Consider the following 24,944-nt stretch of genomic DNA (forward strand, 5'->3'; position numbering starts at 1 on the left):
CTCCTTCACGTTACTTTTACAGTTTAATCTCACTGATTTAGCTTTATGATAGACAGGAAGTCACTTTTCGTCCTTTCAAAATAAAAGCATCCGTTATCAAAACAGGCTTTTGCATAGTACGGTATATATATCTTTTATTTTGCCCATGTATGTATACTCCAGAATGTATAAAACATAGTGATTGACTGATTAATCAATCGTTAACGTTGTAGATAATCGAGTTAGAAGGTTTCTTCTAAACGCCCGTCACTAGTTTGTACAGAAACACAGAAGGACAGATTGAGCTTCGTGAAAGTGCAGAAGCTCCTGAGGACAGTTTGTTTCTGACCCTCAGAGACTCAGTTTGTCCTCAGATGTTCAGAAGCAGCAAACTGTGTCAAAGTTTTAACAGCGTCAGTGAACAGAGAGCAGGAGATCAGCTGACCGACTCTAAGAGGCTGCAGTCGCCTAAACTGACGCTACGTTTTGGGGAAAACCCATTTTTGAAGAAGTCCCCTGACCTCTGACCCCAAGATATCTGAGAGAAAATGGGTTCCCTGGTTAAATAAAGAGTGAACTAGAAATGTCTCCTGCACAGCGTCTCTCTGATGAACATTTTAACAGCAGTGTTCTTGTGTTCCTGCAGACAGACCTGACAAAGCATCAATTCAGACTTTTTACACATCAGCATCATGTTGGAGTTATTTCTGCATCCTTACTGATACTGATTAATGTGTACAAACTCATAAAATTGACCAAATTACATGAAAGCATCCCTTAATTTAAAGCTTAAATGATCAACATTTTCCAGTTTACTTTTTTGTATTATTTGTTTTGTGTTTCAGCCTCTTAAATACGCCTTAAACTGTGAAACAATCCACAAAAAACTCCCTAATAAATCATATGCATTGATTTAATACTCTAATTGAACCAGACTCCATTCATAAAAAAATGATTATAACAGCAGTGTTCTTGTGTTCTTGCAGACAGACCTGACAAAGCATCAATTCAGACTTTTTACACATCAGCATCATGTTTTAGATTTTCTTTATCCTTTTGATCCATTTATTCACATTAAATCAAGGATAAATAACTTTATTCTGGCTGCATTAGTGCTGTAGCAGCAGTCATCCAGACACAGTTCCTGCAGAAGGTGATGAAACTCACTGAGCTGTGTGCACCTCCAGGTCAAATTATTAATGCAGACATGACGTCATTTGGTTTCTGCAAACCACAGATCATGTTAAATATCTACATTTTTAACCAAAAATATGTTGGATATTAACCTTTAAACTTTGATTAATGTTTGGCACCAAACCCACCAGTTTAAGTAGGTAAACATAAAGGGTTACGGTTAAAAAAACAAGTATTCCTCATGTAACTTCTTATAACGGGACACAAACCCTCCAACATCGTCTCCTGCTTCAGTAATGGGTTAAATGTTCTCCACCCGTCTGACAGCGACACTGTGTGCAGCTATAAATAAACAAATGAGGAAAGTATCCAGGTACGATCAACGCCAACATTTCTAGCTGCTGACTGGGCTGTTTTCTGACTTTAACACCAATATTAATAATAATCAGTCACTGACCATGAGAGGTTCTTCAACAGACAGTCAGACAAACTGATCAGAAGCTGATCGGTCGAAGGAGAAGTTACCTGATACCAAGATATTAACTCTCTGAACCCCAACAACACGTTTCAGGGCTTTTTTTTTTCTCTTTCTACATTCTCCACTCTGTGTCCTTGTGTTTCACTGCAATATATGAAATCTCTATAAATCTATAAGTCCTGCAGCTCTATTGAATCAGCATAATCACAGCAACTCAAACATGTCTTTGTGCAGAATAACACAGTTAGAATGAAACTAATCAGAAAAAATAGTTCAATTCCTCTACATTATTATTTAAAAGCTGGAATAAAATGGAATCCATATATAAACACTTCTCCAAGTGCCCACAAGTGTCAAGAAAGTTGTAAAAAAAAAACAAGTTTTCCCCACATATTGTACATATTGAAGTATTGTCATGTTTCCAGCCTCTCCTGTCCTGTCCTCTCCTCTCAGCTCTGTGTAAACAGCCTCTCCTGTCCTCTCCTCTCTGCTCTGTGTAAACAGCCTCTCCTGTCCTCTCCTCTCTGCTCTGTGTAAATGACACGGGGAATAAAGAGATTCTGACAAAAATATCAACATTTAACACAAGTTTTGGTCACTTCTTATAACCGAAACGTCCATAACTGATGATCCGTTCAAGGACTGTAGGAAAGTTCAAACCCTAACGATAAAGCCTGTTTTTATAGTTTCATTCTACGATAAACGGTGTATTTGTAGCGATCTTTTTAAGAAAACTTACATCTCAGAGGGTTTAAATAAAATGAAATAAGAACCTGCAGCTCCAGAAGCTGCTGCTGTTTCTACACCTGTTCCATAAAAACACATGAAGAAGAAGAAGAGGTCTGCAGACTGGCCTCAGATCAGCTCGGAGGACTTTAATTAACCTTCAGGGGCGGTGGAGGGTGGAGGGTGGAGGGGGGGGGGGGGGGGGGGGGGGGGTTGGGGGGGCATGAAGAGGCTTCAAACAGAGCCCGACCCCCCCACCCCCCCTCCACCCGCCCCGCTGCGCTGTCACCAGGCAGAATTCAAACGCTCCTCATTAAAATCCACCTTCACATCAATGTCAAACCCAGATTCAGGAAAAATAAACCAAAATAAAAAGTGCAGCGTGTCGACATGTCGGTGCTGGAGTTTAATTTATTCTCTGCAGCTCGACAGGAAACTCTGGAAATAAATCCAGATTTATATAAGAAACCGACAATAATCAGGATTCTGTTATTTAATGCTCTGATCTCATAATTCAATTTATATATGACATTTATAGTACTTATTATATTTATATATTGATTTTTTATGTATCTTATTCATATATATATTTCTTTTCTTTTTTTAAATACATTTTATTATACTGAAAATATACAAGAGAAGCCAATTTTTTTTTTTTTTTCAGCTCGGCAGGAAAAATCCCACTGTGGGATTCTGAGCTGAGATTTACCTTTTTATTTTATTTATTATTATTCACGTCCTCAGAGAGCTGCAGACAGATGGAGAACAGTCTGGAACACTTGGAACCTGTTGGGATCAGGTTTCAGGTCTGAGACTCGTCTGGAGGAGAACCAGGACGATCCTGCAGAGACCAGAGACCAGAGACTAGAGACTAGAGACCAGAGACTAGAGACCAGAGACCAGAGACTAGAGACCAGAGACCAGAGACTAGAGACCAGAGACCAGAGAATAGAAAGCAGGACTGTCCGATCCTGCAGAAATGTTTCGGTTTTATAACTGTGTATTTATTATAAAATTGTTAAACATCTCAGTTCGAGTCTTTCAGAGACTCTTGACAAAAATAAAGTTTTGTATTAAAAAATATCTTCTTCTTCTTCAAAACATTCTGCATCTTTAAATAATGTTTGAATTAATTCATTTAATTATTTTATTTTTAAAAAATGCAGATTAAATTATTTTGCGGATCAGAAAACATTTTTTTATACGATTAAATATTTCAGTTTAATTTTTTTTTTCCTAAAAACACATTGTGCATCTTAAAATAATGTCTGTTTTAATTATTTTATTTATTTTATTATATTGTTATTTGACTGTTCCAGAACAAACGTCTTCCATGAAATAAAGAAATGCAGATTTATTTATTTTGCTGAGCGAATATGATGAAATATTTCTGTAGACATTTCTGTCGTTTAAATAAATCTTTATTTACGTGAAAGTTTTATATTAAAATGTATTTCCTATAAAAAAAAATATTCTGCATATTTATTTATTTATTTATTTTATTTTGTTTGACTGGCAGAAAGAACAAATGTCTTCCTATGAATATTTTTAAATTGCAGATTGAATTATTTCTCAGATCTCAGCGGGATAAAATGCTGAATTCTTTTTTTTATAAACGATAAATAAATAAATAAATAAATCTCTGGCCAGCTGGTCGTAGCTGCAGGACGAGTCTCAGGAAGCAGAGAAGAAGAAAGAAGAAGCGGCGGCGGCAGGTTTGAGTCCTGCGGGCGGGAAGCGTCCCGTCAGGAGCTGATCGGGTCGAGACCGGCGGGACCTGAACCTGCAGCCCTGCAGGCTCCTCCCCCCTGCAGGACGGCCAATCAGGAGCCAGGGGACGCGGCGAGGAGCGTGTGTGTGCGTTTTGTTTTCAGCGGTCGATAACTGAGATTCACACGCCGACAGTGAACTCAGGAGGTCCCTGTAATCCTGTTAGAGGGACACCTGAGTAATCCTGTTTAACACACACACACACACACACACACACACACACACACACACAGAACAGCTGACAGGACACCTGAATGACACACACTGTGGGCGGAGCTTATCTCTGCCTATCTGACTGTTTTTCACCTCATAAATAATATCTCTTTTTTTTTTAAATCAATTACTGGAAACATCAGGCGTTTATTGATTTTTTATGTTTTTTTATCTGTGGGTTTTCTTGAACTTTCAGTATAATTCAACAATAAAAAATCATTTTAAAATGTTAAAAATGCAATAAACAAATTAAGAAAAAAATATAAACTTTAAATGCAAACACATTTAAATAAATAAAAGAGATAACAATATAACAAAAATATATACCAGATTGATTTATTATGTTGTTATGAACTTCCACAACCAACTGAACAACTCTTAAAAATTATAATTACAACAATTTGGTAAATTATATTCAACATATTCAGTCAGGAACTCGCAGATAAAGCAGACAAAGAGAAACAATCTGCGGTTTATTTGTGTGATCACACACCTGATCAATACAAAGCAGCAGAGAGACAGCGGGGAGTAAACAGAAGAAAAAGTCAAACTGTCTATGAAACAAAGATATTTTTAAATGTCTCAGACGAACCAGGAGACTCCAGATGTTTTTCTTTCGTTCTTTGTGTTGAAAGTAAAGTCTGATTCCCAGATATAATGATTCTCCGTCATCGACAGAAAAGTGTAACTAACAACAATTTACAAACAAAAACAGCAGAAACACATTATTATGTGAATATTATGATTCTCTTTTTCAGCCTTATTTAACTTCACAAAGAGCTGAAGTCAGAAAACAGATGTGAAAATAAACCTTGAGGTTTGACTGACAGCCTGACAGCCTGCACTCAGGGCTCAGAGATCTCAGAGGTAATGTATCCCGTCTGCAGGGTCAAAGGTCACCATCTGCTCTGAGTGGTAATGGACCTCCAGGTCCCTCAGCTACCCATCGACCAATCAGAGGACAGACTGAGTCAACAAGCAGAGACCAACGGACGGATGGACGCCACCGCATCACGTTACACTGTGGTGATGTCACAACATGATGTCACCACATGATGTCATGTCACAACATGATGTCATGTCACAACATGATGTCATATCACAAAATGACGTCATATCACAAAATGACGTCATGTCACAAAATGACGTCATGTCGTGACCTCACAAAATTATGTCATGTCACAACATGATGTCATGTCATGACCTCACAACATGATGTCACACCATGTCACAACATGTCATGTCGTGACCTCACAAAATTATGTCATGTCATGACCTCACAACATGATGTCATGTCGTGACCTCACAACATGATGTCATGTCGTGACCTCACAACATGATGTCACAACATGATGTCATGTCGTGACCTCACAACATGATGTCATGTCGTGACCTCACAACATGATGTCACAACATGATGTCATGTCGTGACCTCACAACATGATGTCATGTCGTGACCTCACAAAATGACGTCACAACATGATGTCACAAAATGACCTCACAACATGATGTCATGTCGTGACCTCACAACATGATGTCATGTCGTGACCTCACAACAGGATGTCAGAACATGATGTCAGAACATGATGTGACGTCACAAAATGATGTCACAACACGATGTCACAACACGATGTCACAACATGATGTCATGTCACAACAAAATGACGTCACAACATGATGTCACACCATGTCACAACATGTCATGTCGTGACCTCACAAAATTATGTCATGTCATGACCTCACAACATGATGTCATGTCGTGACCTCACAACATGATGTCATGTCGTGACCTCACAACATGATGTCATGTCGTGACCTCACAACATGATGTCACAACATGATGTCATGTCGTGACCTCACAACATGATGTCATGTCGTGACCTCACAACATGATGTCACAACATGATGTCATGTCGTGACCTCACAACATGATGTCATGTCGTGACCTCACAAAATGACGTCACAACATGATGTCACAAAATGACCTCACAACATGATGTCATGTCGTGACCTCACAACATGATGTCATGTCGTGACCTCACAACAGGATGTCAGAACATGATGTCAGAACATGATGTGACGTCACAAAATGATGTCACAACACGATGTCACAACACGATGTCACAACATGATGTCATGTCACAACAAAATGACGTCACAACATGATGTCACAAAATGACGTCACAAAATGACGTCACAACATGATGTCACAACATGATGTCACAAATTGATGTCATGTCACAACATGATGTCACAAATTGATGTCATGTCACAACATGATGTCATGCTGTGACCTCACAAAATGACGTCACAACATGATGTCATGTCACAACATGATGTCATGTTGTGACCTCACAAAATGACGTCACAACATGATGTCACAACATGATGTCACTACATGATGTCATGTCACAACATGATGTCATGTCGTGACCTCACAAAATGAGGTCACAAAATGATGTCACAACATGATGTCATAACATGATGTAACATGTTACAGGTTCACATCGCCACATGGCGTCCTGTAGGTTATGACATCACAACATCATACAGGACGAGTGGTTCCATGCTGGTTATTAACTCTGAGAGTTAACGAGGGTTCAACCAATCACAGACACACAGAACGTTTCCTGTTCTTCAGACAAACAGAGAACTGGAACATTAGACAGATTCAATCATTGATTCTCTGAGTGAGGTCACCTGGACAGATGTTCACTCAGCTCAGGTAAAAATAAGAAGGTACATTTATAATCCACAGAGAAATCTGGAGAAAGTGTAATAAAATTTCTGTTTGTGGGATTTTATTTCACTTCGTTTTATAATTTCACATATCATACGTTACATTCAGGAGCAGATTAAAATCACGGGCCGATCTATGAATCAATCTATCTTTCTGTTAGTTAACACAGAGACAGAAGATGGTCTGATTGGAGGCGTTCGCTTTGTTTTTATTTATTTGCTGTAAAAATCTAACCAGGTCATTTTTCAGAAAACAATTTTTATATTTAAAGTGCAACAACGAGTGAAGCTGCAGCACAACGGCAGCAGAAACAGTCAGAACATGGAAATATAAGACTCAGATTCACTCAGATTAATTACATTTATTGAAAGTATTTAGTTTTTGTTACTGGATTTGAATCATTTATTGGAATATGAATGACATTGTGTGCAGGTCTCAGTCGTCTGAGGTGGAAAATGTTTTAACAGAAACTCTGCAGGACGTCCAGACGATAAAACTCCTGTCGGCTTTTTTTATGCTGCAGAAAAAAAAATATTGCAGCAACATGAGTTTCCAATATCCTGCAGCAATAATACATGACCGACAATAAATCTGATAATAAAATGTTTTATTAGAATAAGTACTTTAACAGAGGAGGTGAAATAATTATATTCATCATAATGCAGATGTGTGAAATGAGACGCAGATTCTTTTTCACTCACAGATAATATTTATATGTTTTTATTAACGCTTTATATTTTATTTTCAAAAATTACGAAAAAGTCAGCGAACAGCAGTTTGGTTGATATTATCTGGGAAAAACACGATTTATGAAAATATTTTTAAAAATTTGCAAATTAAGCTAGAAACAGCTGAGAATGATAAATCAGACAGGATTTAATAAATCAGAAACAATAATTTCTGTGAAATCAGAGAAGAAATTAAACAGATTTCAGGAGTCGTCGACTTCAGAATTAACAGATTTTATTACTGACTTAAACTCTGTTAAAGACGTTTTATTATTATTATTATTTGTTAATATTTTCCATCAGGAGACCAAACTTAAGATCAAATGTTTAACTTTACGTTATTTTACGTGTCATAAGTTGTTGTTTTTCTCTCCAAAAAGGACAGAAGACAGAGGGATAATAATAATAATTATATCATAAATAAATATAAAATAATATGAGGAGCAGATACGATGAGGAGAAATATGATAATTGCAGCCGAAAATGTTTTAGTGAAGTCAGTAAATAACTTCCACACTTATTACACACACACACACACACACACACACACACTTGTACTTGTGAGGACCCTCATTGCAAGGTTAGAATAGTTTTGGATTTTTCATTTGTTTTCAAATCCACTTAGTTTTAATTAGTTTTTATAGTGAGTTTGCTAGTTTTAGTTTAGTATTTATTTTTTTAAATGCTTTAGTTTTAGTTTAGTTATTGTTAGTTTTAGTTTTTTGTAATGGGGTATTTGTTGGGTGGGAGATTAAAAGAGGTCACAGTAAATTTTGCCTTTATTTCCTTTGTCTGATCCATCTTCATTATGTATGAAAAAAATTGACAAAGAGGAAAACGAAGGACACTTTCACTATAATTTTCGTTAGTTTTGGAACCACACAATACAGTTTCAGTTAATTATCTTTTTTTTTTAAAGTCTCATTTTTATTTTTATTTCAGCTAAAGAAAATGTTTTTTTCAATTCTAGTTTTCCTTATTTCGTTTCGTTTTCGTTAACTATAATAACCTTGGTTCCCTAGCCCCTTACCCTAGACCTAACATGAACCTAACTGTAATCTTTAACCCTAGAATAAAGTCTGAACTCTCAAAAAAGCCTTTAAAGAAGTGAGGACCGGCCGAAATGTCCTCACTTTGCAAAAATGTCCTCACTCTGTTGGTTAAAAACGTGTTCCGGTCCTCACTATGTAGGAAGTACAAGAACACATACACACACACACACACATACACGGTGATGAAGTGTGTTGCTGTATTTTCTTGAATTAATCTTGTTTCCTGTCAGCGAAACATGTCAAACACTACAGCACATTATTATGACAAATACATATATATTTACTCATATTGAGCTGTTATTGTTTTTTTAAAGCTGTTAAACAAAGTGAGATTTAATAAACACAAAGCAGAAACTATAATCACGTCTCAAATGTTTCTGAGAATCATACAAACGACCTGCAGCCACCGACTCTCTCACCTCACAGTTAGATATGTTTAAATATATATGCAGGAGCATCTAAATACATTAGAATATGATGTAAAAGTTTATTTCCAGTAGTTCAAATCAAACAGCTCCAACCAAGTATTGAGTCATATAGATGGACATACTTTTCAGAGGCCAACATTTACATATTAAACATACTTTTTAAAATTGGTCTTTTGTAATATTAAAATCTTTTTGAGACAGTGAATTTTAGGTCTTCATTAAATGTAAGCCATAACCATTATAATTAGAAGAAATTAAATGAGTTAAGACACGGAATGTTTCATTCTGTGTGTAATGGATCTATAAAATATGTTATTTCCACTTTTTGAATTGAATTACTGACATAAATAAACTTTTCTATGATATTCTGATTTATTGAGATGCACCTGTGTGTATATATATTTATATATATATATAGTCCAGCTCTGAATCCCAATAAGTTTCTCCATTGTATAAAACGTAAATCAAAACAGACTTCATATTTTTATTTATGTCAAAAGATTAAAAAATGATCACATTCTGTTTTATTTATGACAGCGTCCCAACTTCTTTGGAATCGGGGTTGAATAGTCTTTTTTGCAAATCTAAGTTCTCAGCAAACTCTTTGATTTGCATTAAAACATTTTTAATCACAATTTATTTTTAGCTTGCAATAAACATTCTTTTTGATTACAGTGTAGAAAGTTTCGCTCTCAAACTTCCTCAGATACGACTAGAAAAAAATGACTAAAACAGATGTAAAAAAATACCAAAAAGACACGTAAAATGACCAAAAAAGATGTCGAATTACAAAAATGATTTTAAAAAAAGATGGAAAATGACCCGTTGTTTTAGGAAATGTTCCTGTTGTTTTTTCCTAAAACAACAGGTCATGTAATTCGACATCTTTTTGGTCTTTTTTTTTAAATTAATTTTCGTCTTTTCTTTTTTTAACGTGTCCTGGTGAAAGTCCTGGGTTTGTTCGACCCGTCCACTTTGGTTGCATTTGTGTATTTCAGGTGTTGTTGAAACAGGTCGTGGTAATTAACCCCTATCAAAAGAGAAGGCACAATGTGTATCAGGGTTTATTGAAACAAAATATATATATTTCTGTGGGGTTATGTTAAAGATAAATGTTAAACCTGACCGACAGCTAAAAATCTCTGACTGACGAGGCTCTGCTGCAGCCAATGTGGCGAGAAATCCAGTCCCGTCTTGACGTGCTTCGTGCTTCGAGGTGTATTAAATGAGGCAAAAAAACTTCAATATCTACTCCTCACTCAGTAATAATTTCCACATATTTGTCTGTTAATTTGCTTTTGTAATAAAGTTTTTAAGTAGTAAAGAGACTTTATGGACAGCCTGTGTATAAATGATAAAATAAGATTTGATAGAACTTTATTAATCCCGAAGGAAATTCTGGTTCCAGATTGCTCCAAAGTTACAAAATCAATTACATAAACAATCACAGTATAAGATAACAATAACAACAATAACATGAAATAACAAAAGAGCATCGAATAGATGAAAATATAATAAATAAAAATAAAGGGTTTAATGAGTGAAGTGCAGATGACACAGCAGGATATTGCATCACAAGTCTCTCACACACACACACACACACACACACGTAACAGCTGCAGGTTCAAACAGACCAGGACTGAAAATACCACAGAAATTTCACAAGAGTACTGCAGGAATGTTGCATAAAATACCACAGAAATACTACAGAACTACTACGATCAGACCACACACACACACACACACACACACACAGTGTAAAACCACAAATTATCTCTAAATGAATCACGTTTCCCGAACGTTTCTGTCATTAGAAGTAACCACGAGAATAAAATGCCACTTCAAAGTCAATGAATATGAGGCAAGTAAAATCAATCTACCAGTGGAACAATAAAATACGACGTGTAATCAGATATTTTGACTATAGATAAAGAAATATTCTTGGTTAGATTATTGCTTTTTTTGCAGTAACAGAAGCTTAAAATGCGTCCAACAACCAGCTAAAACCTGAAACAGTTTCTCGTCAGAGACACTGTGAAGCTGTTTACACAGAGCAGAGGGGAGAGGACAAGATACAGAAACACTTCATTATGTAGAATGTGTTTTTTTACTATACTGGTAACAAAAATGTCATTCTAACTGTGTTATTTTTGCACCAAGACATGTTTGAGTTGTTCCCAGTTCTAGCTATGGTTGTGCTGATTCCATAGAGCTGCATGACTTATAGATTTATATAGATTTTATAGATTTATATAGATTTACGTATATATATTCTATATATTGCTGTGACAAATGTCCACCTGTATGCAGATGATGCTGCTGTTTAACTTTCTGAAGCTTCCTGTGATTCATTTAGTTGTTCTAATTGCTGGAAAACTGAAGTCATGCCGTTTATAAATTAATATTCTATATATTGCACTGAAACACATGGAGTTAAAAAATATTAATAATCAGGTCATATAGGTGAGGTTGTGCTGAAAAACATGCTATTAACACAGAATGGTGAACGTGTTTTAAGTGGTAGAATAAAATAACAAGTTAAGGGTTAACACGTTAAGACTTGGAGTTGTTGGAAGCAGGCTAACAGTTTCCCTCCGCTTCCAGTCTTTGTGCTAAGCTAGGCTAACCAGCTGGATGTTTTCTTTGTGCAGAAATGTGAAATAAACTACGATGTTTCTGCAGCGGAGCTCTCCTGATCTGACCTGCTCTCTCTGTCGGAATTTCATCAGAACTGAAGTGAAAGGTTGCAGCTCTTCACCCTCCTCCTCCTCCTCACTGAGCTGCAGCCAGGACTTCAAAGTTTCCCTGGTGTGTGTGTGTGTGTGTGTGTGTGTGTGTGTGTGTGTGTGTGTGTGTGTGTGTGTGTGTGTGTGTGCAGATGAATGTGGGTCAGACATTAAAATGCATGAGCGGGGAGCAGAAAGCATGATGAAGTGCTGAGACACGAGGAGGAGAGAATATAAAAATAACTGACGGAGACTCTGCTGCTGCTGGAGGAGACGCTGACGCCTCATTGGTCCAAAATACCAACAAATAATAAAATAGAGGAGGAGGAGAGAGGAGGAGGAGGAGGAGGAGAAGGGGGAGGAGGAGGAGGAGAGTTGAAGCTTCCAGGAACTCTAATAACAGTGAATTTGTTCAGTGTACAGAGAATCAAACAGCCAATCAGACGCTGAGCAGCATCATGTGATCAGTCACCGATCTGAAGATCAGCTGATGACACACACACACACACAGACACACACACACACACACACAAACACACACACACACACACACACACACACACACACAGACACACACACACACACACGTCACACACACACACACACACAAACGTCACAGCTGCAGGTTCAAACGAACCAGGGCTTTCACTCAGGAGACGGATGCTCTCGTCCCGTTTTCAGCATTTATGTTACTTTTTAAATAATCTTATATAACGTGTAACCAAGAAGTTTTCAGCTCTTAACTTGCTTTCGTGATCTGAACTGCGTTTATGTCTGAGGACGTGTTGATCTCCTGCAGCCTGTAGGGCGCGCTGTCTAAATAAAAGCAACCCATTTTCTTCAATGTACTCACAAATAAAACGACTTCAGACCTTCAGATTACAGGTTACGCGCAATGCAGATGCCAAAATACAATTTTCGGCACAGTTGGAGTTTCTGTCACATTCAGGCTCACTGAGACAAATCTGTACGTCTGACTGACTCCAGAGTAGGATGTCTGCGAAGAGCACAAATTTTTCTACAATCTGACCTAAAATGATTTATGAAGAGTGAAAGTTGTGCGAACAAACACAGGCTTTTCAGGAAAAAAAATCAGAAAATGTCCCAGCCTCTCTCCACTCTAGCTGTGATGTCATCCACTCTAACTCCGAACATTCCGTCCAATACACACCCATTATAAACTCTGAAAAAATCTGAAAATAGCACAAAACGTAAACTGCAATATTGTGAAAACCATGCAAGTGATCAAAATGTCCGTTTGGCCCAATAAAGTCTCAAGTCCGGTGACCAGTTTAAACTTTTAAGAATTTTTCTACATTAAAGTATAGCGAATTGGCACAGCCCATTTATTTTACTTTTTAAACCAATGTATATAACGTGTAACCAAGAAGTTTTCAGCTCTAAACTAAAAGCTCTAAATGTTTTTTTTAGCGTAATCATAACAAAACTTTCATGGCCTTTTCATGATCTGGACTTATGTCTGAGGATGTGTTGATCTCCTGCAGCCTGTAGGGGGCGCTGTTTAAATTAAAGCAACCCATTTTCTTCATTGTACGCACAAAAAAGACACGTAAAATAAAACAACGGGTCATTTTCCCATCTTTTTTTTAGTCATTTTTGTAATTTGACATCTTTTTGGTCATTTTACGTGTCTTTTTGGTATTTTTTACATTTTTTTTTAGTCATTTCTTTTAGTCATTTCTTTTTCTAGTCGTATCTGAGGAAGTTTGAGAGCGAAACTTTCTACACTGTCATCAAAAAGAATGCTTATTGCAAGCTAAAAAATAAATTGTGATTAAAAATGTTTTAATGCAAATCAAAGAGTTTGCTGAGAACTTACAATAGAATAAAATAAATGAAAACAAATTAGTGATCATTTTTTAATCTTTTGACATAAATTCTAATTCAACTGATAAACCTGTTGTTGTAAATATAAAGTCTGTTTTGATTTACGTTTTATACAATGGAGAAACTTTTTGGGATTCAGAGCTGTACTTTCAATAAGAATTTTTTAAAGCTTCACTTTAAAATCTTTTGTTTGATTAAATATTAAAGACAGAAAAGTTACTTCATATAATTAGAATCAGGCTTCTGTTCACCAATAGAAATATTATTGTTCATTTATTTATATATAGAAGTTGTAAGTCTCAACAGAACAGCTTCACATTTCATAAATAAACTTTAATCCTGCAGGATTTATGTTTTAATACTTAAAAAAGTTCTGATTATCTTTAAAGTTCGTTAGTCCGTCAGTGTCGAATTACAGAAAACATAAATCACGTCATATATTATGTAATATAATCATATATTAAACATTAATCAGGTGATTAATAAAGCGTTTAAACTGCGTCTCAAGTTTCATTATTTCTCTGACATCACTTCCTGTGTTCACTCATTAAACTTCTTCAGCCGGACAATATTTTGTCCCATAAATAAATGATATTATTGTCATTTTAGGACCATGTTGTCACACTAATATAATGATGATTCAACAGAATAATAATGCAGGTAAACTGCTTCAAAGAGCAACAAACTCTTAAAACTCTGGAACAGATTTTCCAACAAATTTGTTTTTAACAAATTATGATTTTGATAAATCTCGGATACATTTTTCTGCCCGATATGAATCTTGAGTTTCTGAATAAAGACGATTTAATGTGTCAGAATAATAATAAAAAGTGAGAAACATTAAAATCATCATCTTCTCTGTGTGATCAGCTGATTCAGACTCCAGAGGAAAAAAGAGTGAGAATGAAAAATTAATAACTAATAAATAATAATCAGAATAACTGAAAACTAAGTGTTTTGCTGTTTTATTGTGAAACAAATAATAATCGTCCATGTCTTCCTGTCCGCTCGGGGTGACGGGGCTGACCTCGGAGTTAAGAGGCAGAACAAAATGGCGGCTGCAGCTGAGTGTCTCTGCTCGCTACAAAAAACCTTCACCGCCATTTTCTCCTCCAACAGCGCAGAGAGACAGACAGGCAGACAGACAGACAGACAGACAGACAGACAGACAGGCAGACAGACAGACAGACAGACAGACAGCTGTCAGTCAGTTCAGCAGGTTAAAGATTAACGAGAAAATTCCTGTGGATTTTTTGACAGTTTGAAGTTTTTCAACACAGCCACATCCTGAACTTTCTGTCAAGATACAGTCACTTTTGGGGGGGCTTTTACTTTGAAAAACACCAGGACACGTAAAAAAGGAAAGCCGTAAAATTAATTTTAAAAATGACTTTAAAAAATGACTAAAAAAGATGAAAAAAAAAAATACCAAAAAGACACGTAAAATGACCAAAAATATGTCGAATTACAAAAATAACAACAAAAAAGATGAAAAATGAGCCGTTGTTTTAGGAAATGCTCCTGTGAGTCGTATCTGAGGAAGTTTGAGAGCGAAACTTTCTACAATGTAATCAAAAAAAATGTTTATTGCAAGCTAAAAATAAATTGTGATTAAAAATGTTTTAATGCAAATCAAAGAGTTTGCTGAGAACTTAGCTTTGTCCTGGGTTTCCTCTCTGGCTTTTATTCTACTGAACTACTCGTTACTTCTCAACGAGTGTCACAAAGTAGTTGTTTCTAAAAAATAAAAATAAAAACGTCCCAAGATTCCTTAAAACAAAGATACCATTGTGGGCTTTTATTTTGAAGGCCTGCGATAGTGATGAGGGGGCAGAGGGGAGGCTGAGAAAGGTCATTTAATGGAGATCACACCTCTCAAACTCAAACATATCATAAACTAGAAAATAACTTCCTGTTAAGATAAAGTTACTTTGTGGAGCTTCAATTTTGAAAAAACTTTTCCTTGTCCTTGGTTACCTCTCAGGCTTTTATTCTGTTAACTGCTCGTTGCTTCCATCCAAAAATTCCTGTTTACACAGATACCATCCTGGGCTTTTATTTTGAAGGCCTGGCTCATCACCGTGAGTCCTAACAACAAAAATATTAGTATCATCAGAAAGAAAAGTCTCTGCTGGACGTGATGGTGTAGGTTTCATGTCTGTAGTGAAAACAAATGTGAGAAAGATGTCAGGTTAGAAAACTGTGTTTTTGTGTTTTCTTCTAGAAATGTCTGGTCTCAGTTCTCATTAGTCTCTATGGGACAATTATTGGTTGGAGTTGCTGTCACATTCAGGCTCTCTGAGACAAATCTGTACGTCCGACTGATTCCAGAGCAGGATGTCTGCGAAGAGCACAAATTTCTCTACAATTTGACCTAAAAATTATTTATATATATATTTAAGAGTAAAAGTTGTGAGAACAAACACAGGCTTTTCAGGGGGGAAAAATCTGAAAATGTCCCAGCCTCTCTCCACTCTGTGATGTCATCCACTCTAACTCTGAACATTCCGTCCAATACACACCCATTATAAACTCTGAAAAAATCTGAAAATAGCACAAAACGTAAACTGCGATATCGTGAAAACCATGCAAGCGATCAAAATGTCCATTTGGCAAAATAAAGTCCCAAGTCTCATGACCTGTTTAAACTTTTAAGAATTTTTCTACGTTAAAGTATAGCGAATTGGCACAGTCCCAAAGTGAGGTGTTTCTGAGCTCTGGTCACAAGGATTTCCTATTCATTTCAATGGGAAGTTTTATTGCAATTCTTATTAAAACTGTGATACATAACACACCATATATATAGTTGGAAAAACACTTAAAAGTACCTAAAGCTGCAGGGAAAAAAGTGCAGTATTACTCCTGAGAAGTACTTTGTAACACTCCACCACTACAATGTTCCTGTGTAACTTCAGGGTCAAACACAGTGTGGGAACTTTGAGCGCTCAGTTCCACAGTTACAGCTCAGGTTTCAGATTTTCTTCCAAACTAAAACATTTTTATAAATGTGTTTCTCATCTGAAACACACAAACAGCTGACTGAGAATGAGAAGGAGAATCAGATTAAATCAGGATGAACTCGTGTTTCCCGTCTGTCTGACTCACTCCTTCTCTCTCTCTCTCGCTCTGTTGCATTCTGGGACATTTCCCTCTTTGGGGAAACTTTAATGAAATTAACATTTTTGAGGTTTCTGTGTTTCTGGCTCTGAGACTCATCGAGTCGTTTCCTGAAACTCAGCAGGTCTGAGATCAGCCGGCAGAGAGTCTCCACACTACAGCAGCAGAAACACGGCAGAAATACCAGAAAATCAGACAAAATCTGAAGAAAAAATCACTTATTAACCGCACAATTTGCACAAATGAATCGCTTCTTTTTCTTCTTAGGACCGAAGCTTCTAATATGTTGATTATTCTGGAGGTCAGAGGTCAAAGACTCTCCTTCTGTCCAGATATCAGGACGTGTTTGGCTTTTGTTATTATTCTGCCATTTAATAATGTAAATTTAATCCATTTTAATGTTGAAGATACAGAAGAAACACACACACACACACACACACACACACACACATTCTTGTACTTCTATCTTTGTGAGGACCCTCATTGTAACAGTGAATTCCCTATCAAGGTTATAATAGTTTTGGATTTTTCATTAGTTTTAGTTTTAATTTTGTTGTGAATTTTTGTTTCCAAATTCAGTTAGTTTTAATGAGTTTTTAGAGTGAGTTTGCTAGTTTTAGTTTAGTATTTATTTTTTTGAAATGCTTTAGTTTTAGTGTTAGTTGTAGTTTTTTGTAACGGGGTATTTGTTGGGTGGGAGATTAAAAGAGGTCACAGTAAATTTTGCCTTTATTTCTTTTGTCTGATCCATCTTCATTATGTATGAAAAAAGTTGACAAAGACGAAAACGAAGGACATTTTCACTATAATTTTAGTTACTTTTGTAACCACACTATACAGTTTCAGTTAATTATCATTATCATGTAACCTTTAACCCTTAAAGCAAAGTCTGAAATCTAAAAAAAAGGCTTTAAAGAAGTGAGGACCGGCTGAAATGTCCTCACTTTGCAAAAATGTCCTCAATCTGTTGGTTAAAAACGTGTTCTGGTCCTCACTATGTAGGAAGTACAAGAACACGCACACACACACACACTCTGAGGTCACAGCTGGAATCAAACCGTTGGCGTTTAGTTTCCAGGACGTCAGCGCCACAAATCATCTGCAGATATTTACCCAAAAACACAACCAGCCAAAAATGTGTCATTGTTTATGAAAATGGAGACAAAAAAAATAAAATAGAAATGAATCATCAAACTGCAGCGATTTTTACTGAAAAAAATCTCTGATTTCTGTTTGAAATTTTGCATCAGACTAAAATATAAAGATTTGATTCAATCTTTGTATTTATCGTTCCTGTTTATGAGCCAAAAGGTTTGATTTTCTGCTGCGGGAGCAAAATGAAACCGTGACGAGACGAAGACAAAGAGGTCAGAGGAGGACAGACGCAGCACCAGAAACAGAAACAGGACGGAGATTATTATTATAGTCGATGTTTAGCAGAAAATCAACATTCAGCTGCTGAAACTAAATCACATTTAATATTTAAAGTATTTTGATTTTTTGGGAAAATGCAAATTAATCTGCAGATGTGAAGAAAACGTGAGTTTCATTGTGATGGATTCTTTTGTCTCATTCACAGTCAGAATAAAATAAGATTATGACGATATAAATCTGCAAGAGTACTGCAGAAAATACTGCAAGAGTACAACTGAAAATACTGCAAGAGTACTGCAGAAAATACTGCAAGAGTACAACTGAAAATACTCCAGAGTACTACAGAAAATACTGCAGGAGCACAACAGAAAACACTGCAAGAGTACTGCAGAAAATACTGCACGAGTAATACAGAAAATACTGCAAGAGTACTGCAGAAAATACTGCACGAGTAATACAGAAAATACTGCAAGAGTACTGCAGAAAATACTGCACGAGTAATACAGAAAATACTGCAAGAGTACTACAGAAAATACTGCAAGAGTACTGCAGAAAATACTGCACGAGTACTGCAGAAAATACTGCAAGAGTACTGCAGAAAATACTGCAAGAGAAGTAAGAAAATACTGCAAGAGTACAACTGAAAATACTGCATAAATCATGAAAACACATTATTAAAATGTTTATCGTTTGTATATTTTTCGGTATTGTTTCTATAGCGACTGAGATTTTATGTTCTGATTGTAATTTTTATTCTTCGAGTGTTCAGATTCTTTGGATGAAACACTAAAATATGCTCAACAACACAAATTATAATTATGATGATAATAATAACCAAGAAAACACAACGACTCATCTGGAAAAGTAAGAAAAGACTCCACATGTCAGGACGTTTCATCTCCTGACTCAACACATATAAATGGGCCAAAAAAATGAATTAATAAAATATATTCAATAATTCTCACATTGATCAGCTGCAGCTGGAATATAAATATGGAAATATACATGTTTATGTGTACGTATGAACAGAAATAAATAATATTAATAAACCAAACACATCAGAATCTACATGTTATTTATATGATTGTTATTTATTTCAGTGTATTGTTTGTCTCTTTGTGTCCACAGACTCCTGAATAAACATGAAAACATAAACAGGTCATCAGCAGATTATTATTAGTTATGTTACATTATTTTTGTCGTATTGTCCAACCAGCGGACAAAATGTACTTTTGTAGTTTTTTACCGAAAACTGTGCCTTTTTTACTTCAAATCTACTATAAATCCAATACATAATCTATTGTTAATGGACTATATGGTTCTATATGGATCTACTGTTAATCTACTTTGAAATCTACTGTTAATCCACTACATATCTACTGTAAATCTACTAGAAATGTGCCGTAAAATCTGTTAATCTCCTATAAATCCACTATATATCTACTGTTAATCTACTGTAACTCTACCGTAAGCATTGACTTCAAATCTACTATAACTCCACTATAGATCCACTCTTAATCCATTATAAATCTCCTGTGAATCTACTACATAATCTACTGTAACTCTATTGTTAATATACTATAAATCTACTATAGATCTACTGTAAATCCACTAGAAATGTGCAGTTAAATCTACTGTATATCTACTATAAATCCACTATATACCTACTGAAAAATATTCTATAAATGTGCCGTAAAATCCACTGGCTTCAGTTAATCTACTACATAATCTACTGTAACTCTATTGTTAATATACTATAAATCTACTGTGAATCCACAAGAAATGTGCCGTAAAATCCACTGTGAAGTTTCTGTGAATTTACTATCAATCTACTATTAATCCACTTTATATCAATTGTTAATCTACTGTAAATCCACTATATATCTACTGTAAATCCACTAGAAATGTGCAGTTAAATCTACTGAATATCTACTATAAATCCACTATATATCTTCTGTAAATCGTCTATTAATTCACTATAGATCTACAGTTAATCCACTACATAATCTACTGTAACTCTATTGTTAATATACTATAAATCTACTGTTAATCGACTATAAATCTACTGTGAATCTACTAGAAATGTGCCGTAAAATCCACTGTGAAGCTGCTGTGACTCTACTGTAAATCATCCTGAGAGCAGAAAGCTGCAGAAGCGTCACAGTTAGAGAACGAAACACGACAAAGAAATACTACAAATACTACAAATACTGTTATAACGTCAGTATGAAGTGACTGAAGCATCAACAGCATCAGAATAATAAAACCACAGAGTACTTCAGAGTATATCAGAGTATATCAGAGTACTTCTGAGTATTTCAGAGTATGAAACATTAGAAACAGGCCGAGGTCACATCAGGTCACAGAAAACAATTTGTGTCTCGTCTGAATGTTTCTCACGTCAAAAACATGTTTTTTATCATAATAATTATTATTAAAATGATGTGAAATCTTCGTCACAGAGCTCAAAAATAAAAAACTACACATTATACTATGGTGCTGATATAAATAAACAAGTTTTACTGGACGACAACGATGTGAATATTCAGCAATATTCAACATTTTATTCAAGATTTCTCCAAAATGTATGGAAATATTGATTATTATAAGTGTCATTTTGTCTGATTATTGTTTCTGTAATTGATTTATTAAAATATGACAACATGAAACAATCTCTGCTGCAGGCATGATGACACACACAGACACACACACACACACACACACACACACACACACACACACACACACACACACACTGTAGTGATTATTGAAGTTTATTGATTTATTTTCGCTGTAAATATTTTTTTCTGGATAGGAATAAAGTTTTTATAACATTTTTTACAGTTTGTATCAATATTTGTGATGTCGACAATTTTAATGTTTAATCAGCTGTGATGTCACAAGTTTTCTGCCGACTCAGCGTTTAATATCTTTTATCCAATAATTCAATTTTTCACATTAAACTGGAATACTACAACACAAAATACTGCAGAAATATTTTGAGATCGCTGCAAGAATGCTGCAGAAAATACCGCCAAAAATATTATAGTACTGCAAGAAAATTACGGAAAATACTGAAGGAATAATGCGTGAAATATCACAGAAATACTACTGAAAATGAGACAGAAATGTTATGTAATTTCCACAAATACAACAAGAATACTGCAGGAACGTGACGGAAAACACAGCTGGACTGATGCATAAAATACCACAGGAACACTGCTGGATACTGGTCACTGAAACTGGAGAAATATTACAGAAAATACTGCAAGAGTACTGCAGAAAATACTGCAAGAGTACTACAGAAAATACTGCAAGAGTACTGCAGAAAATACTGCAAGAGTACTGCAGAAAATACTGCAAGAGTACAACTGAAAATACTGCAAGAGTACTACAGAAAGTACTGCAAGAGTACTGCAGAAAATACTGCAAGAGTACAACTGAAAATACTGCAAGAGTACAACTGAAAATACTGCAAGAGAACTACAGAAAATACTGCAAGGCTAAAACTGAAAATACTGCAAGAGTACAACTAAAATACTGCAAGAGTAAAACTGAAAATACTGCAAGAGTACAACTGAAAATACTGCAAGAGAACTACAGAAAATACTGCAAGAGTACAACTGAAAATACTGCACAATTACTACAGATAATACTACAGAAATATCACAAAAAAACTATAGCAATTTTGCATAAAATACCACGGAAACACAGGTACTACTAGATACTGGTCACTGCCACTGCAGAAATATTACTAGAGTACTACAAAAGTACTGGAGAAATATTACAGGAGTACTGCAGAAAATACTGCAAGAGTACTGCAGAAAATACTGCAGGAATACAACTGAAAATAGTACAGGAATACAACAAGAGTACTGCACGTATGTTGCATAAAATACCACAGGAACACTGCAGGATATTGGTCACTGCCACTGGAGAAATATTACTAGAGTACTACAAAAGGAATGCAGACAGTACTGCAAAAATACAACTGAAAATACTATAGAAATATCACATGAATACTGCAGGAATGTTGCATAAAATCCCACAGAGATACTACAGAAGTACTGCGATCAGGAGGCTGTAAACTCACATCTGGAGGACCACACACACACACACACACACACACACACACTCTGATATTGGAAACATGTGTTTGTTGTTTGACTTTAATTTCTCTGATTTATTTCCTTCCTGTTGTAAGACCTTCAAAATAAAACCATAAAGCCTCAAACACCACAGGCTCCTATTGGTCGGTTCAGACGGCATAGGAGCCAATCAGAGGCCAGAACAGAGAGCTGGTACATTGAGTACTTTCAGTACTGCGGCTGAGTACTTGTGATACTTGCAGTATTCAGACCTCTGACGCTGCAGAGGATTCTGGGTCAGAACATCTTTAAACTGCAGATTATAGAAAAACCACAGAAGAAGAAGAAGAAGAAGAAGAAAAGACACCTGAGAGGTCAGAGGTCACAGCAGGAGCTGGACTGTAGGGGGGAGCGGGGTCAGGTGGAACACAGCGTGACTTCAAACAGTCAAAAATAAAGTTTTAATAAATAAAAACTCTATTTACTCCGTTTACAGTTTATTTATCGGGAGAATTTGTTTCCGTCCCAAAAACTGAATTTCATTCTGCAGATAAAGAATCATTTCACATGTTAATTTAATAATTATTTATTTTATAAAATGTCAGAAAATTGTTTGATTGTTGAATTTTATTCATTTTATTAAGATATTAAACATTAAATAAAAACCTAACGAACAACTTGAGCGACTCATTTATCGTTAAAATTTTAACATTTGATGTCATTTTACACATTTTACCGAATTAATTTTATTCCGTTTGTGACAGAAATATTAAAAATAACCATAAATTAACTTCTTGTCACATTCTGCATGAAATTATTAACCTGAATAAAATCAAAATGTTGTTAATTGTGTGTTTTATTGAATCATCATGTTGTCGTGTGGTTTCGACACGTCGCGGCCTCCGTCTGCACGTTTCACCCTGTCACTGGAATAAAAACTAGATTTTATGATTTAAATTATAATAATAATATCACCTGAACACATGTTGGTGTCTCTGCACACATATAGCTGCTGTAAATATATATAAACATAATATTTACTGTTTTATCTGCGTTATAATCGAACATCAGACACAATAAGTTTCATTGTTCTGCAGACGAATCGTCACTGCAGCAGATTTTATTCTTCAGATGTTCAGAAGGTTTTTGGTTTTTATTTGATTGTACAATTTAAATATGTTCTAAATGTAACATTTTATTATTTTCTATTTGCAGAATTTTGACACTAAAATTGCAGAAAAGTCTTTAAATTCAGATTAAAGTTAAATCAAGTGACATTTCTAAAGACGTGAAGCAGACCTGAGGTCAGCCTGCAGAGAGCTGCACATATTACTGGTTTAATGCTTTTATTTATTTAAATGTAATCCAGGAAACATCTAAAAAATACATATATTTTTATAAATCCTGATTTTTTAAGGAGGTAAAAAATCTGACTTTTGTTGGTTTATTCATTTTGAGTTATAAGTTAGTTATAAGAAAGTAATAAAAAAAACTGATAATAGAAAAAAACATATGTATAACATCAACAACAAGTTATAATGACAATAACAAAAATAACAATATAAAAACAAAAATATGATCATTATATAGGCCTAGGAGTGTATTTGTGTGTGAATTAGAATTATAAAACAGCAGTTTTATTATTATCATTATTAATCAGTTTTTGCAAATTACCTTTTAATTTTTTAATAATCAGTTTGTCTGCAGGATGAAATAAAGTTTTAGCGATTAAAGGAACATTTCGCTGTTTTCTGTTCCACCTCCTCCTCCTCCTCCTTCACCTCCTCCTCCTCCTCCTCCTGCAGCCCCGGTGGTCCGGCTCGGCTCGGTCCGGGTCTTACCTGGGGTTGGAGCTGTTCCAGTAGACCGCGTACCGGTCTGAGATGAGCCGGTCGTCGGTGACTGCGGCGCAGGTCCGGAGCAGCAGGCCGAGGCAGCAGCAGCAGCGGCGGCCGGCCGCAGCGCGCCATGAGCGGCGTCGCGGCGCGCGGCGTCCCGCCGAACATCGCGTCTCTTCCGAGCAGCTGTGAGCGCGTGCAGACCCGCGGGGGACGTGGACTCAATCACTCTGGATCAATAATCAATAGTGACCGATCAGCAGCTTCATTCTGTTGAATATTTCCCAGCAGGCGCGGCGACAATAATCCATGTTAGTTCTTCTTCTGGTGTGAGGCGCAGAGACCCGCTCCGGTCCTGATCCTGATCCGCCACCGGGAGCACCAAGTGTCCCAAACTTTCATGGTTTCACTCAGAACCGGATCAGACCCGCGGCAGGAGCGCGTGCACGCAGGGGACTGCTGCGTCCATGTGCGGTCCTGCTAAACCCGGTCCAGCATTTACGCGCAGAGTCCGGATCAGAGTCCCGGAGCTCTCGGTCCGGGTTCCTGTCCTCTCTGTGTCTCTGGTGTCTCCCCGACCGGCGGACACGCACCGGACCCCGACCAGCTCCTCTCACCTCCCGCCGCTCTGGAAGTTCCTGACCCGCAGCAGGACCAGGTCTCCGGGTCCTCCTCCTCTCTGCTCCCGGACTCAAACTTTCCGTG

At 36.3% G+C, this 24,944-nt stretch overlaps 1 protein-coding gene across 1 annotated transcript in view; it reads right to left on the reverse strand.

The window, feature by feature from the left end:
* LOC131977437 (ephrin-A2-like) overlaps nucleotides 1-24,720 on the reverse strand; it is an 84,124-nt gene extending 59,404 nt beyond the window's left edge. Inside the window, 2 exon segments of the mRNA XM_059340733.1 lie at nucleotides 24,243-24,334; nucleotides 24,336-24,720. Of these exon segments, the coding sequence (XP_059196716.1) occupies nucleotides 24,243-24,334; nucleotides 24,336-24,407 (164 nt within the window). The 5' untranslated portion in view covers nucleotides 24,408-24,720.
* Between the last annotated feature and the right edge of the window lie 224 nt (nucleotides 24,721-24,944).

The sequence above is a fragment of the Centropristis striata genome, chromosome 9 (genome assembly GCF_030273125.1).
Source record: "Centropristis striata isolate RG_2023a ecotype Rhode Island chromosome 9, C.striata_1.0, whole genome shotgun sequence".
Classification (NCBI taxonomy): Eukaryota; Metazoa; Chordata; class Actinopteri; order Perciformes; family Serranidae; genus Centropristis; species Centropristis striata.